At 41.5% G+C, this 16,325-nt stretch overlaps 2 protein-coding genes and 1 long non-coding RNA gene across 8 annotated transcripts in view; 1 reads left to right on the top strand and 2 right to left on the bottom strand.

Moving 5' to 3' along the window:
• Positions 1 to 7,663, bottom strand: part of LOC135236577 (uncharacterized) — a 39,277-nt gene extending 31,614 nt beyond the window's left edge. For both annotated transcript variants that reach the window (XR_010324619.1, XR_010324618.1), the window contains exon 1: positions 7,434 to 7,663. This is a non-coding gene — a long non-coding RNA (uncharacterized LOC135236577). The remainder of the gene's footprint in view (positions 1 to 7,433) is intronic.
• Positions 925 to 10,636, top strand: pgr (progesterone receptor). Of its 4 annotated transcripts, none has more exons than XR_010324617.1 (8): positions 933 to 2,670; positions 3,156 to 3,265; positions 4,052 to 4,168; positions 4,795 to 5,100; positions 5,855 to 5,999; positions 6,593 to 6,723; positions 8,111 to 8,237; positions 8,681 to 8,817. XR_010324617.1 is itself a non-coding variant. In XM_064303030.1 (8 exons), the coding sequence occupies exons 1-8, from the start codon at positions 1,769 to 1,771 to the stop codon at positions 9,547 to 9,549; spliced, it is 2,025 nt and encodes a 674-aa protein (XP_064159100.1). In that variant the 5' UTR covers positions 949 to 1,768; the 3' UTR covers positions 9,550 to 10,636. The 4 variants fall into 4 exon arrangements, 2 of the variants coding, with proteins under 2 accessions (XP_064159101.1, XP_064159100.1); XM_064303030.1 differs by lacking the exon at positions 8,111 to 8,237 and adding an exon at positions 9,394 to 10,636 and having other exon boundaries at positions 949 to 2,670; positions 8,681 to 8,838; XR_010324616.1 differs by lacking the exons at positions 8,111 to 8,237; positions 8,681 to 8,817 and adding an exon at positions 7,658 to 7,740 and having other exon boundaries at positions 925 to 2,670; positions 6,593 to 7,496.
• Positions 10,637 to 11,537: 901 nt separating this feature from the next.
• LOC135236573 (rho GTPase-activating protein 42) overlaps positions 11,538 to 16,325 on the bottom strand; it is a 79,861-nt gene continuing 75,073 nt past the window's right edge. For both annotated transcript variants that reach the window (XM_064303026.1, XM_064303027.1), the window contains 3 exons: positions 14,473 to 14,529; positions 13,926 to 14,005; positions 11,538 to 12,255 (listed from right to left, as the gene is read on the bottom strand). In XM_064303026.1, coding sequence (XP_064159096.1) covers positions 12,167 to 12,255; positions 13,926 to 14,005; positions 14,473 to 14,529 — 226 coding nt within the window. In that variant the 3' untranslated portion in view covers positions 11,538 to 12,166. The remainder of the gene's footprint in view (positions 12,256 to 13,925; positions 14,006 to 14,472; positions 14,530 to 16,325) is intronic.

The raw sequence follows: 16,325 nt of genomic DNA, 5'->3' as shown, positions 1-16,325 counted from the left end.
AGATTGATGCGTTAGAGTGGAGCTTTGTCTGCCCCAAAAATACATCCCAGGCCTTTCATTTTTAAAAAGATAAAAGGGTCTCTTTGTTGTCTTCGCTTTCATAACGTTAAAAGCGCATATTAAAAGACCCTTGCTCCTCAAAAAAAAAAAAAAAAAAAAAGGACTTCCGCCAAAATACAAATGAGATGAAACATTCAAAGCAATTCATTCTGAACCAAATGTTGTAGTTAGTGGAAAATGTATGCAGAAAATACCCCATCAAAAACAAACAAACAAAAAAAGATTCAGTGTGTATGCCGCAGTTGTGGCTGGTCGGGTACAATGCAGGAGGGAAAATAATCAGACAACCCCCCCCCCTTTTTTTTTTTTAATCAAGACTAAAAACTTACCTGTTTGCGTCGGTATTTCATGAATTGCCCTTTATTTGTTTCTGTAACGTTTTTATTTACTTGTATTTAACTAATTTTATTCTATTTCATTTGTATTTTAACAGTTTTATTTCATAATTTGCATTGGCTTTTATTATCGCACATTATCTTCTATTATTTTTTATTATCTTTTGTTATATTTTATTATCTTTTATTGTTTTTTACTGTTTTCCTGTTTGTTGCTTGGCTTCTGTGCCTTGCGTGCAGTGCCTTGAACTGCAAGGTTTGTGTATGAAACGTATATAAATATATAAATAAAATTGACTTGCCTAAATTGCCTACAATACTATACTGCACGTGAGATTCAGAGGTAATGCAATTTAAAATTGATCTACATTTACGTGAAAAAGATACAGTTGCTTATATGGGTGATGCATCATTAAACAGGCAGGCTTAATATAAATGTACAACAGTGACAGTACGTTTATGACAGGTATCTGTTTAAAGATAAAATGTCTACATGTGTGCTTACGCTTCCCAGATTGCACGGTGAATTTTGCACCGATTGCACCACATTACGTCTTTTTTTTGTTCTACGTGTAATCAAATGATGGCAGTGACGCATGTTGTTAACAGACTGTTGTTCTTTTAAGACACGTTAAGAAGCTAAGACACGCAACAACAAAAAAAAAAGAAAGAAAGAAAGAAAGAGAGAGAAGAAACTGGACCAATGCTCGCGCGATGCGCAGCCTATGGGCTACTTCGCAAAACAGCTGGGTTTTTTTTGTTTCAAATCTTGAGTTCTCTGATAAGACAGCCTCCCGAGAGACCTTCGGCGGGATGAAGTAACAAGGACACAAACGAAGGACTCCGAACGCAGCGAGGTCGCGGCGCGTCTCGTTTCACCCTAATTTCTACAGGTGAAGGACTACACGGACTCCGACTTCATCGGGTATTGCCGATGAACTCCAAATTAGTATCGTCTACATCAACGGCAAAAATACTTCCGGGACCTATTCTTTTTCTTTCTTTTTTTTAGGTAGCCATATGTCAATGGGATAGTTATGTTACATTGCGCGTTAATCTTCTACAATACTAGTGCTTTAACTGGGCTTTAATCACAGCCGAATCATTTGTATAATTACACTAATTGTGTTTTAAATACGTGGAAACTAATAGTTTACAGGTTGATGCATATAAAAAGTACCGTAAATGGTTTATTCATAAATAACAGTTGCAAATTGAAAAGGAAGTCGTAACAACGAAAGAGGACAACTTGGAAAATAGTTTGTTCTAACGGGGCAGAAAACGTCTAGTTGCTGAGCGGGTTGAGATGATGCTCACTGTTTGACGAATGCCAGTGGCAGAACTGCGTTTTCTGCGCTCAAAACGGTTTCAGCATGGACAGCGTCAGAAAAGACAAGTCAGGAGCAACGTCTCCAACAGCGTCACGCCCTAGGGACACATTTATGAAAACTGACAACGATTTTACCGAAGGGTTTTCAGATTCTACTTCTAACTACATGGCAGGATTTTGCAGTACAGCTAATTCAATATACTCGCTTAGCGGCGTCTCTCCTACAATGCGCAATTCTGGAAATGTGGACACGACGTGCCACGGAGCTAACTCAACTAATGACACGACAGAAAGCGTTGCAGTTGCTGAAAACACTGCTAGATATAATGACAGTAGAGAAGCTGGAAGAACAGAGTCAAAGGCCAACAATTCTTCTTGGACGACATCATTGGCAGATAACGAAGGACTGGCGCTACCTCCAGCCTCAGGGTCAAAAGCAAGTTTGAGCGGAGTATCCTCTTCGTCAGTTGGAATCTGCAAATTTATTAAAGATGAGCAGGACTCCAGTTCAATGGAACCCCAGTCGCCTTACTTTCATCCATCAGGAAATATAACGAATTCGAACAGCTCGTATGGAACATGTGACGAGGATTCAGCGACGCATCACCCCCCGCATATGTTTACGGACTATAATCGGACGACTGCGTTGCCTCTCATCCCCAAAATCACGGAAGATCAATTTAGTTTTCCCTATCCTGTCGGTGAAGTTGTCGCGAATAGCTGCCTGACGGGATACGGACAGCGGTCGCCGCAGAATTCACTTATGTTTAAGAGCGAGCTTTCAAAGCTATCGCTTCCGACCTCGTCTCCAGAATCTCAAAGTTGGTGTCAGTCAACAGGTCTGTCGGAGGATCAGCACTTCGAGACTGGCTATCTGCCTCCCGGGGAGATCCGCAATACATATGTGACACACAATTCCTTGAAGTCGCACAGCTTGTATATGGGGTAAGAGATGCGTGCTCCAAGTGTGGTAATATGTATTCAAAATACTGTCATGATCAATTAAACGGTTAAAGCGAGACTTAAGTTTTAAACCATGATACAGGCCTATCAATCTTCTAATGCCTTTATAAGATATTAAATATTTAGATGCGATTCGAAGCATGTATATTATTTTGTAGTTCTTTCGGTGGTATATATGGTTTTTATGATTCTACAAAAGTTGAAGTTGAAGAAATATTGAATGGCAACAACCATGCCTACTACTTTTCAGTTGTCTTCAAACTATCGGCTTTCTTCTACAAGGAATAAATCAACTCGCTATGTTTTCATGCATTTGAAATCAGTCTTTGAGATTTATCTGAAAATACCGGGTAGTCATTCGGTGTGTGGTTTAAGTTACAATATCATTCTAATTTCCAATCACACAATTACTTGAGCATTCTGAAAATCGAAACGGTGAACACTATTAGGTATGTTTTGGTTTCTAGGATGTTGTCCCAGAAATTTTGCCTCATCTGTGGGGATGAAGCCTCTGGATGTCACTACGGGGTTCTCACGTGCGGCAGCTGCAAAGTATTCTACAAGAGAGCCGTTGAAGGTGAGCGAACATTTTCTCGCGCCTCGAGATTCAAGTGTTTTTCTCTGGCGGCCTTTGACCTCAACTAAACAAGCAAGATGCACCCTAATTCACTCACATTGACTGGCATGGACGGCAGATTCTTTTCTCCACAAAAAAAAAAAAAAAAAAAGAAAAAAATAGTTTACTCAAATAGTTTGAACCACTTTGCCTAGATTAGAACTATTTGAGTATGGTAACTTAATTTGCCTTAGCAGCCCATTTATTTTAATTTTGAATTGAACAGGGAAAACATGGATCCTGTTCATTACATAATTTCTCTATGCAAAACGCTGAAGTGATAAGGCATTACAAATCTGATAAATTATTTCTGAAGAAGCAAAGGTCATTCACAATCACATTTGCAACAGCACATCATGTTCCTGAGTCCCATGCGTGCTGGTGTGTTATCTGTTAAAGGTAAACATAGAGAAGCCACAGCTGTCTGAGCCCGCTCCAACCTGTTTTAAAAAAAAAAATTTTTTAGCCTTACCCAAATCTACTTTGGCACGCGCTACAATAGATTCCATCTCCCGATACGGAAGAACAGATGTGTGGCTCCTGTAAACCAGTCCAGCAAATCTCACTAGCCCCACCAGCACATGTATTTTTTCCCTCTCAATATGAGCAACGAAAATATGAAGGATGCATGGGCCCCCACCCACCCCCGACACACTGTCAACCCTCACCTCTATCCTCATCAACCCCCACCCAATCACCTATATGACCTCACTGTTGTAATGACATCAGTTGCGTTTTGTTTTCCAGGGCATCAGAACTACCTTTGTGCCGGGAGAAACGACTGCATCGTGGACAAGATCCGCAGGAAGAACTGCCCGGCGTGCCGCCTGAGGAAGTGCTACCAGGCCGGAATGACCCTGGGAGGTAACGCACTGTTTTTGGGTGGTCCTGCGCATGACCCATACCCCACAGTGGCCTGTAGTGCAAGTTCACCGAGTCACATAAAAAAAAAAAAAAAATAAAAAAAAAAAAAAAAAGATTTTCTTGATTTTTATATGGAACTCTCATTCAAACTGTGAAAAGGAATCGCCAACCCCAGGTAACTTACAAAAAGGGGTAAAAAAAAAGGGGGCAAATCTGAGTATTAATGCACTTCAGCAGGCTTTGGTTTTTCCTCCCAAGGCCATCGGTGTTTAGATAGATAGAAAAATATCTTGTGAGCGTATCAACATTTGCTTAGCTCACAGAGTTGAATGCATTCTTTTAAAACTGAGCGAGAAGCCAGACAGCTACTGTACAACCAAAGAAACCTAGAAGTGCAGACGATGTCCACATAGCCCGTACAAAGAGGGACGACTAGCCCAAAAAGCAGGCCGTGCCCTTCAGCATTTTCCTCTACACAGGAGGTTTGAGAAATGGGGGGTAAAAGTAAATGCATGTTAGGATAATTTTATCAACTATTGTACAAAGCCAGCTGGTGACTACTGTACAAAGCCACATCGCTATGGCTACTCATTGCCATGGCTACGCGCTACTGTACAATGTTCTAGGTCGGAAGATGAAGAAGCTCAGTGCTTTGAAGGTTCTGGGTTTGACCCAGTCCCTGGCCGTCCGCTCGCCGCTGGGCGCGTCCTACGAGGGCCAGGCCCTGGCCACCCTTCCCAGCATGCCTATGGTCAGAGAGCTGCAGTTCACCCCTCAGATGCTCAGCGTCCTGGAGAGCATCGAGCCGGAGACCGTGTACTCGGGGTACGACGGCACCCAGCCCGAAACGCCCCACCTCCTGCTCAACAGCCTGAACAGGCTCTGCGAGAGGCAGCTGCTCTGGATCGTCCGCTGGTCAAAGTCCCTTCCAGGTAAGACTCGCTGACCAATCAGCACCGGCCAATCACAGCTGCTGACCAATCAGCAATGAGCACAGCTCACAAACTCCAGTGATGTGAGACCATTGTTGAACACATGCCTGCAGTTACATTCTCTCAGTTAACTCGCCCCGCCTGGTTTCCTGGCTGTGAGTAAGCTGCTGATTTTAAAGTGAAAACAGGGCTGAGAACCCTTCATCTAAGCAAACCGGTACCTGATGCACTTTTCTAATGGTGTAATATTACCATAAGCACAAGGAGAAATTATACATGCAAACCTGATTAATGTGAGATGGGTTGACTGTGTGACATCCGTTACGAAAAGATGTCACGATTATTTCTGCCAAACGGCACGAAGCAATGTGAGATGACCTGGCAAGATTAAGGCCCGATCGCTAACAAGGAAATGGACCAGGGATGTTTTGTTGAGGAGATCAGGAATGCCCCCGCAAATTCACAGAAAAGAACAGCTCTTTCAGCTGATAATCTCTGCTGTATGTACAAAAGGTCAAAGCTCTTCTGTGCATTTTTCTCCATAGAAGCCATTAAGACCAAAATGACAAGATTTTAGTTATTTCTACATGATATTTTGTACCTCTGAGCTTTAATTATTTGGCAATTTGTAAAAAAAAAAAAAAACGGTTATCCACATTACACATTAAATATAATGCATCCTTTCAAAGGACACTGACAGAATGTTACCCTGTACCTTCAAACTCTTTTCTCCATACATTTTGTTTGCCGAAAGGATTTCGCAGTTTACATATCAATGACCAAATGACACTCATCCAGTACTCATGGATGAGTATGATGGTGTTCTCACTGGGATGGAGGTCATTTCAGAATGTGACCAGAGAGTTTCTGTACTTCGCACCAGATCTCATTCTCAGCGAGTAAGTACTGATTATTAATTTCACAAGTATAAACAGCTAAATCATGTATGTTTACATCTAATAAAGTACAACTGGACTCTGTTAGGCTGTGTCAGAGTTAATTTAACACCATGAATTTCGCTGTCTGTTTGCTTATGAGAGTTTCGAATCGCAGGGTTCTGGCATTTTTGTTTAAAACATTTAGTGACATGGGAATGCTCATTGAACCTTTGGTCTTTTTACATTTTTACATTTCAAACATTTAGCAGAAACTCTTATCCAGACAGCTTGCATAAATAGAATCCCTTTGTACATCTGGATATGTACTGATGAGATTCACGTACCTGGCTCAAGGGTACAATGGCACTATTAAGAATCTAACTTGTTAGCAAACCCAGTTGCCAAATTTTTATGCGACACTGTACACTGTGTTTAAAAATAACCAATTAAGTAGGCTACTAGAAATTCCTATTAAATAAACCATATTTAGCATTGCCCCAATAAGAAACAATGGTAAATCAAACTTCTAACTTCTACAGCTTGATATCATACTATCTGCATATAGCCTAGAGTCCTGTGATTCTGACTTTTCCAAATGGTGTGGATATTTCCAGAGAGAAAATGAGGAATTCTCCCATCTCTGACTTGTGCATGGCAATGCAAATCATTCCACAAGCATTCGATAACCTTCACGTGACCAAGGAGGAGTTTTTGTGCATGAAGGTCTTGCTGTTACTCAACACTGGTAGGTCTGTGCACACTGTTTACCACCTCTTAACCCACAAAATGGGCATTTATACCATTGAATGGCCTACTTTCACTGCAAGACCGTTTTTACAGAGAAAACTTCACTGTGGACATGGTAATCTCCCTTAGAAAGACACTAAATGGTTGATATAGACCAGGGTGTAGGGTTCAGACTTTGAAAAGGAGCAATTTATTCAGAACTGTTTTTTTTTTTTTGAAGGTTTGTAATGGTTTGTTCCAGAGCAGGCAATAGAAAAAAAATGTACTAACACTTTGGACAGGCATGTCGTATGTGCTTTCCATTGTCCTTCTGTCAGAACGAGTGCTTATGTAGGTGGATCTATCATGAGGTTAAATCAGTACAGGTGTCAAACCCGGATCATACAAGTATTGAAAATAAATTTATTCTTCTCATGCTGGTATAACTTAAAAAAAACATCTTTGCAAATCCCTGAAAAGTTTCAAAGAAACTGGAGGGTAACTAGCTAACATTGTGCAGCACCGACAGTGACATCATTTTAGAGAACACTGGCCAAAGCAGTCAAGTTGAATGTTAGCGAACGTAAACTAGCAACGACCAGGCAACGACTATCACATCTCTCTTCTAGTAGTTAGATTATCTAGCAAACAGCCAAGCCTTGCTGGTTAACAAGCCCAACCGGGAAATATCCTGTTCAAGTAACGTTCAAATAAAGTTTATTAACATACCTGGTGAAAGAGGACGCTGTACCTCTAAATACGCAGACCGATGTCTAACGAAGTTTGGAAGTTGTCCTTCGTTTCTTGTTTGCAGACTTTGCACAGTTCTCTGCAAGTGTTTCCAACGAATCTCACAGTGGCCGGCTCCGAAGTTCCAATACTTGCAAACTGAAACAAAATACAACCTGAACGTAGCTGGTCAGTCAACCTGAAGTTCCTCCTGGGAAAAATAGTTAGCCATTCCATTCTAGACTATTTCAATTTTCCAGTCAGCTGGCAGAAAAAAAGAGTCGATCTAGCTAGCACGCCAGTGCTACGAATTAACAACGGATAAATGGTATTATTTAGTTAGTTAAACCAGAATTCCTGGTAAAATCATGATGATTCATCATTATATTCAGATACATTTTGGGTTAGTAAACATATCTCTATTAACTGAATTATTATTAGACAGTTATTAAGCTATCTGTATTAATTCCATTTCTTGCAGTTTGGGGGCCATTAGGTGAACACTCATCGTTTCTTATTTTATCGCCGAGTTATTAGGCAGCCATGGCCTAAACCTGCAATCACCTGACTCGCCACAGTGGCAACGTTATAGCACCGACTAGTGGTGGAGCGGAGTGATTATTATCTTGAGCATGCTGGAGAGAGAACTTGGTCTTGTCCTATGGTCTTGTCCCTAGAGTATATACCAGCAAGACCAAGACCCTGACCAAGATTTTGATGGTCCAGACCAAGAACCACACCAAGACCACGTTTTATGTGTAGAGTCCTCCAGACCGAGAAGACAAGATCAAGATATAATCTCCGGTTTGTTTCATAATGCTCAGTAAGCATCAAGAGCTTCACTGATGATGGCAATTTGGTGTCTAAAGGTTTGAAGTATTTAAAAGAATTTGAGCATTGAACATTAGCATGTGACCTTTCTATTCACCAATTTTTTATTTAAAGAAACAAGTAGGAAGTACAAAGAAATTTACATACCTAATCTACAACATCATCATTATGATGAATCTTTAATATATTATATAATAAACATATTTTGAATACATTTACCATATTTACTGAAGATATGTACTTTCTAAAAAAATACTAATATATGCCTTCTCTATTTATTTCAAATAAGTAGTTTAGCATATTTAATTCGTATTTGTATTTGTAACGAGTCCCTCCCTCGCCGTGCCAGGCTGTAGTAGAGGGAGAGACTGTCTGGGGGAACGGTGTGACACCATTTTATCTGTCACCCCGCCCAGTGCCGCTGGAAGGCCTGAGAAGCCAGGCCCAGTTCGACGAGATGCGGCACGGCTACATCCGCGAGCTCACCAAGGCCATCCAGCTGACGGAGAGGGGCGTGGTGGCCAGCTCCCAGCGCTTCTACCACCTGACCAAGCTCATGGACGCCATGCACGAGGTAGGCGCGCCCCTGTGTGTTCCGCGGCACGAAGCGGTAGCGCTCAGCTTTTGGCAAAAATATCCATTTGATTCTTATGACTTATTAGTGGCAAATGCTTCTTGGCTTTCTTCGAAAGACTTAGACTGCAAAATGTGATCAAGTTATGTGGTAAAGAATGCTATATAAATATATATATATGTGTCATTGTGAGACAACATCCTTAAATGGCAATACTCTGGACTTAGTAGTCTTAAGTTTTTTTTTTTTTTTTTGCCTACCATTACATATTCACAAAATTGTAAATGTTCACATACTGATCTTTCTCCTGAACTTTAATATTTTGTCAGAGGAAGTAGGCAGGATTATGTTTGTCACAGATAAATGAAAGATGTAGCAGGGACACAGGGATGGTGTGTGAATAACAGTTAAACAGGACCCTCATGGGGTAGCTCCAAGCCAATTAGTTATTCAAACTGAAAAAAAGACATGTCAATCTACATCCATGTACTATAAGAAGGCTGGCTTTTCTGGGAGAAAGCTGTGAGGTTTCTCAGTTGTGGCCTGTCTTGGCAGATCGTGAGGAAGGTGAACCTGTACTGTCTGAGCACCTTCATCCAGGCCGAAGCCATGCAGGTGGAGTTCCCAGAGATGATGTCAGAGGTCATAACCTCCCAGCTGCCCAAGGTTCTGGCAGGCATGGTGAGGCCCCTCCTCTTTCACAAAAAATGATGCCCTGCCCCCCACCAGAATCATGAGAGAATCATCAGAGGCCCCCCTTTATAACCCTTCCCTCAAAGGATCCTGGGAAATACAATATCAAAAGTCTGGCAAACTACACCACACGATACAGGAAGCACAAGAAGAATATAGAACACTCCAGTAACTTTTAACAATAGATCCTTTTATTTCTTGTTTTTCCCCTGAAGAATCACTGACACTTTTTCACATCTGGAATAATGTGACAGAAGGGATTCTGGAGAATCTCAGACACTTTAGTGCATTTGGAAAGGCAAGTTGCAGACTGAGAAAGAGACTGTAGTTTCTTGTGATCTGATTGTCTCTACCAAGTTTTAACCCAGTGATATTGCTCAATGTTTTGGGTGATTGGAGGTTGAGCGATGGGCTGTGGAAATGGGGTTGTTTTGAATAAAAACTGCAGGGGAGATTGCTTTATAATGATTAGGCCATTTCAGTTAGCCCATGAATAATCATTTATTTAATTTTTATGTGAATGTAATATTTATGATGACCATCATCGCTGGTCCGTGTCATGCGTAAACCTTGTATCTGCAAACATGGAATTCTTGGGAAAATGGAATTCAGAACAATTGACATTTTCCCATGTGCCAAAGAGTGTTATGGTTTTGATCATTTGTGTTTGTGAACCAGCTTTATTTGCTGATGAGTTATGAAATTCTGACAGTACACAGAGCCAGCTGGAACACATAACGCATGTTAAGACCAAATTGACATGAGGTTGGAGATACAGAGTTTATGTGAAGCACTGTTGTTGGGAATAGCATAGCATTTACAAGGGAATTAAATGTGCTTGAGTGTGCTCATTGATTTTCAATCAGCTGAAACCTAAATTCTCATTTTCGTGTGTATGTTTTTTTTATTTTAAGAATGTATTCTGATATTCCATATATTGCTTTGTTTGGATAGGGTGTTTTAAAAGGTGTCAAGCAGGAGCCCTCTTGTAAAATGTGCCAAGCAGATATATATATATAAGAAAATAAGTCAGAAAATTGTTTAAGTGTCTTGCATTTGATAAATGGTGAACTAAAATTACACAATAAAACTAGCCAGAACCATTTCCTCTTGCTGTATTCTCTGTGTGAAAGAAATGTAACAAACCCAAACTGCAATTTGCTTTAAATGACCCTGGACATCCAGAGAGGGAAGTGTCTTTCAGAATGAGGGGTCAGGGTCACCCCACATTCCTGTTCATACGGAAAAGAACAGAGCGAGCCTCACAATGTTTCCATCCCAAATACCTAAAATGTTTTCATTTTTCAGTTTTTTTTTTCTTCCCGCCTGTTGCAGATTAGAGATGGTTGTTTATCGGGTGTGAAACTGCTTATTAAGATTAGTTTGATGAATGACTTCCATCTCTTTTACATAATTTATTTGCACTTTAAAAAGACAGGAATTGTGTATATGGTTTTTAAATGACGACAGACTGTTATTCTTTGTTACAAAGCCAACTGATGAAATTCTAGCACATTGATCATTTGCTGTCTCACTGGACTGTTTCTCACTCATATTAGATAGCGAGACTCAGCATTCTGGGATTAATTAAATAAAAAGAAAACAAATGTGGATTGTCTGAACTGCACCACGACGTTTGCTACATAACATGTGTATTTAAAGACGATTCTGCTCCCCATGTAAAACCGCTATTATTTGAAACATGTCGTTGCGGTGTTCGCGATTCTGCTCCCCACATAAAACCGCTATTTAGCGTTTGAAACTAGTTGTCGCGGTGTTCGCGATTCTGATTCCAAGTTAGTCTGGTGTCCCGCCACAAGCTTTCAACTAACCAGCCTTGGGACTCCCGTTTAAAAGGAGCTTTTTGACTTAATCCAGCACCCTTACATTAATGTGTCCCTATTAAATAGAGCTGGTAATAAACACAAATACAAATCACCTGTTGGTGTCCTGAGACACATATGGCCAATGGGATAAATAACAGGAAACATAAGATTACACAGGGCAAGGGTGTATTACTGATTTACTTAATATAATATTACAATACTACAACATAGTATTATAATATGTGGTACCAAAACACTGATGAAATGACTGATGAAATGACAGCACACTTATACTCATATTAAAACATATTAATTACCTAATTTGGCCCACTGGAATTTTACAAAAGTGAAAGGTCCTAACACTGTGTAAAAATATTTTTAAAAATCAAAAAATGTGGCAAACTTCAGTACAAAAGCTTTGGTTGAAATGGATGGAAATGTTTTTGTCAAACTCAAGAGGACAAATAAGAACTTGTGGAAACAGGAATAAAAGTGTGTCAGTAAATAAAAATAAAAGACATAATTACTTAATGTGAAACAAAATTACTTGTTGCCTACTGTTGTATAAAACAGCTGATATGATGTACAGAAAATATTTATTTCATTTTATATATAATTATATATAATCTATAAGTACTTCAGAGTACAAGGGTGGTATATCCCACCATTGTACTCTAATGTAGAGCTTCTGCAGCCAATCAGCTGTTAGAGGGACAGCTGAGCCAATGGGGAGCAGGCTTCAGAGCCACTTTGAAGGACAGCGTCACCATGGATACCATGAAACATACAGATGCTACTCAGGAGCTTTTTTAGAGGAACACCACATAATTTTCAGGGATTAGGCCTGTTTTTCCTTCATATGTTGCTTGGAGCCAGCCAGGTTCCACTGAAGGATATACTGCGGGTAGAAAAAAAAGTTAGTTAATCAGATAGCGTGAAAAATTATTTAGTTGAATAATAATCATTTGACCGGGCAACCTAATCCAATCAGAGTTTGGCTGGAAACAGGCAGTCTGGTGTGTGGAAAGACTGGCGGTTTTCAGCCAGACTCTGACTGTTACAGTTAAACTGCCATTTAACACTTAAACTGCCATTTGCTTGCTCTTTACCCACAATCCCAAAACCGACTATCACATCACAGTATTTTCTGAGCCTCAGATCTACACACTGTTTGCGTTTGTCATTATTCGCACACTAAGAGAGCCACGACACTTGGCAAACCACGCTTGGCAAACCACGCTCGGCAACATGGATAATTAATGTTAATGACGTCTGTGCAATGTTCAGTGGGTCAGGCTGCCCTCTCTGTTAAACCCATAAAACTTTCAGCTCCAGGGTCTGACTCATAAAAACTCTTTCAATCTCACAACAATGAAAAAGACTGATCCTTCCAGTGTACGGGACACACAAAACAACAGGTCGGGTTGTTTCATCCTCATGTTGTCTTCATATTATGTATGCACCCTGTGTCCACCGGGTCAAAAATGACACACTCTCACCAGACCCCCTGTGATAAAGCCTTTTCATTCAGTTTTAAACACTAAATCAATATTTTTCATGTAGAAACAACCTGTCACTCACCAAATAAATCAGTGAACAACTGTTTTTCTACTTCAAAGTCCTGAGAGACTGTATTTCTTCAGTCTACACCATTTGTTTTTACTACAGCACACACATCATTGATTTTCTTTCTTCTTTTTAAAAAAAAAAATAGATTTGTGGAGCTTAACTTTGTAAACTTTGTTTTGATTTCATAACTGCAGGGGTTAAAAAGACTCATAAAACAATATATGTACCCTGTAGTTGTACCATTTTCATAAAAATATACAAAATTAAATCTTTAAAATTTTCTAATGGTAGGGTCACTCCAGGAAAAGTCGTCAAAGTTCATGCTTAAATAAAAAAATTTGGGGGGGTTTTCACTGCTGTTAATCTCAGAAAAGGGTCATTTTTGACCCTGAGGACAACACAAAGATCAATCATGCATTTCACTACCTTCACTGACCTTCCAAACGAAGTTCGAAATGTACACAGTTCAACCCACCGAAAGCCCAGAGCTTGCACAACGACCGCTGGTTTATTTGGAAACTCTCATTGACATTCACTCTGCCAAAATAAATCCCTAAAATACACACAGTGCCGTAATAAAAGGTCTTTGTTCGGTAATTGCGATGATAAGGCCGTGCTCTCTAACTGCAAGCCCCGGTCTGTTTACAGTAAAGACGAGAGGTGAGGTTTCCTGTCAGCAGGTCAAGCTGACCTAGGAAGGCTGTCTTCCAAAAATACGACCTGGCGATAAAAATCTCTTCATTTCGCCGGATAAAATGTGTGCGGGGTTATAAAACTACTCGGTCCCCTGCGTTCTGTTGATACCCTTGCAAAAATCACCAGGGCATTGCGGCATCTGGATGTTTACGGTCCAAGAAACTCATTCCAGCCCATGTGTAACCTTTTAGTATTCCTCCACACGGCTGTAGCGAGTTCAAACAAGCACCACACAAAGTCCTGTTTTGCAGGACGACATACAATCTCAGGCTGTTCAGTGCGTCTCCAAAGCGCATAACTCACCGTTTGACAAGAGCGCCCCCTGGGGGAAGCTTAATTCATGGCTGTGTTCTGCCTTGCAGGAGTACATCGCTTTAGCATCTCTGTCGAGCATCAAAAGAGAAGAGCACACAGTTCACACTTACAGTCACTGGAAGAAAAGAATTAAAAATACGACCGCACTCCATTCAAAGCATCCTGCCAGTTACAAACGAGTTTAGAAACTGAACTGGCTAATAAGTTCAGTTTTATTCACTCTTTGTACTCTTTTTTACGACCCTGGAGAGAGTTAAGAGCGGTGTTTTTTCTCCGATTCTCGGAATGACCTAGCGAGGTCGATACTTGTGTAAAATAACACGCTGATTAAATTTCACTGCAGGCCAGTATTTACAAGCACTGCCGAAAAGGGCAGTGCCATTTCACGAGCGATGAGTTCTGGAGGGAGAAGCAAACCGTAACTGTTCCCCGCAAGTTCTGAAAAAGCAGTTGTTCAGCGCCACAAAGCTAATACCAATCCAATAAATACACTGCAGCAGGAGGAATTATTAGAACTTTGGAAGTAATTCATTACCGTCCAACGGAAGTTGACTGCGTGGAGATTTCAAAGACCATCGCTCTGGCTGCAACCCTAAAAACAAAAACAACCCCACCCACCCCCACTTTTAAAATATTTTCCAATAGCAAGCTTTAATCACACAGGACAGACGACCGACTAATATGATAACATCCATGGTGGAAATCTTTGAATCTGCACTACCTCATAAAACTGACATTTTTTTCATTCTAATTTGATGATTATATTGTTATTATTATTATTCACTGTTTGCTTGACTTGGCTGGTCCAGACATACTTGACATACTGCTCATCTGCGCACTGCGTTAGTGAAGGTGTTTCAGTCAGGGGACAGGAAATGAGTGCATTAACACAGACAGAAAACAGCACAGGAAATGAGTGCATTAACACAGACAGAAAACAGTGGGTTGCCAGGTCGGCCCAGAATGCAGACAGCCGGTCAGAACACCCCTTATTGGGGAGTGATTCATTGGTTCTGGGATGCCATGGTCGGTGTGGAGCGAGCAGGTTCAGGAAGTCTAACAGCCCTGAGCTCAGTTTCCTTCCAGGAATCAGTTTTTGGGAAATTAAACACAGTCTGCCCTGGCAGCATGCACTGAATGACCTTGACTGTGGAATTATGGAAGTCCCAGGATAAATCACTGTGGGACTTTACAATACTGTCCCATAGCAAATCTCTGAAACCAAGCGTTACATTTTTCTTAGGATTCTTCAATATTATTTTCCGTTAATTCAGCTGATTTACGCCCATGAAAAGACATTAAGCACTGAGAAAGAACACAGAAAATAGAAAATAAAATGAATAAAAAATACCAACGGCATTAAATTTAGTCCTCAGAATTACAGACAAAGTGCAGGAGCAGTTTGACTGCATGCCCCCCCCCCCCACTGAGAGCATTTCCAAACACTGTGACCATGCCAACAGCCATGATTGCCCCCCCCCCCCCAATGTGACAAGAGGAACAATGAATCTGTCCCCCGAGTAGAGGCAACAGACCAGCAGCCCAGGTCACGTCAACCCCGACGGCGGGAGGAAACCAATCACAGCTGCCCTCCTGCGTATGGGGGGGGGGCTCATAAATCTGCGCTGACGTTCCGCGCCCCGCGCCGAGCTCTCTGATGCAGATCCGGCGTCCCGATTCCCAGACTGCGGGGTTCTCACACGGGTCAAAATAACCTCGCGAAAACGAAACAGCGTCCCGTTCAGAAAAACACACTCGACCTCAGACTCCCCCCCCGGAGGTTATCGAAACGCACTCCCGCACGAGAGCGGGCAGCGGGCACGGGAGCCAATTAAAGGAGAATTTTAAGTCGTTTCCGTTACCTCGCCACCCAAACGAGACGGTCATCAATCAGACCCAGAGGCGCTATATGAACCGCTCAGGCCTTCGACTGCAGGAGCCTGAAACCCAAGCACCCCGCTGCCTCGGGTCTGTGGGGGGGCTCCACTGAAGCGCGTCCCTTATCAGACCCGCCAGAGCAGTACAGACTGTTTACTTATCAAACCCCCCCCCCCCCCCCCCCGCCTCCCGAGGAGAACAGACTATATTTACTGTAGGGTGGTTTACAGAGCCGTGCCCCTTATCAGACCCCCCAGAGGGGAACAGACTGTGTTTACGGTGCTGAGAGGGAGTCAGCAGGGTCTGAGTAAAGAGACAGTGCTATTGCCTCAGTACTGCACAGATGCAGTCTTTCACTGAGCTGAAATAGCATTATGGAAACCACCAGGTTTTACATGCACTGTGTAAATCAGGTCTGGCGCTGTCGGAAAGCTGAAGTCATGGGAAGTAGGTTGGTGTCACTGAGGGTGTGGTACAGTGGGCGCTGAATAAAGATCTTGGAACACCGTT

The sequence above is a fragment of the Anguilla rostrata genome, chromosome 12 (assembly GCF_018555375.3).
Source record: "Anguilla rostrata isolate EN2019 chromosome 12, ASM1855537v3, whole genome shotgun sequence".
NCBI classification, from domain to species: Eukaryota; Metazoa; Chordata; class Actinopteri; order Anguilliformes; family Anguillidae; genus Anguilla; species Anguilla rostrata.
This window is presented reverse-complemented; position numbering and strand designations above follow the sequence as displayed.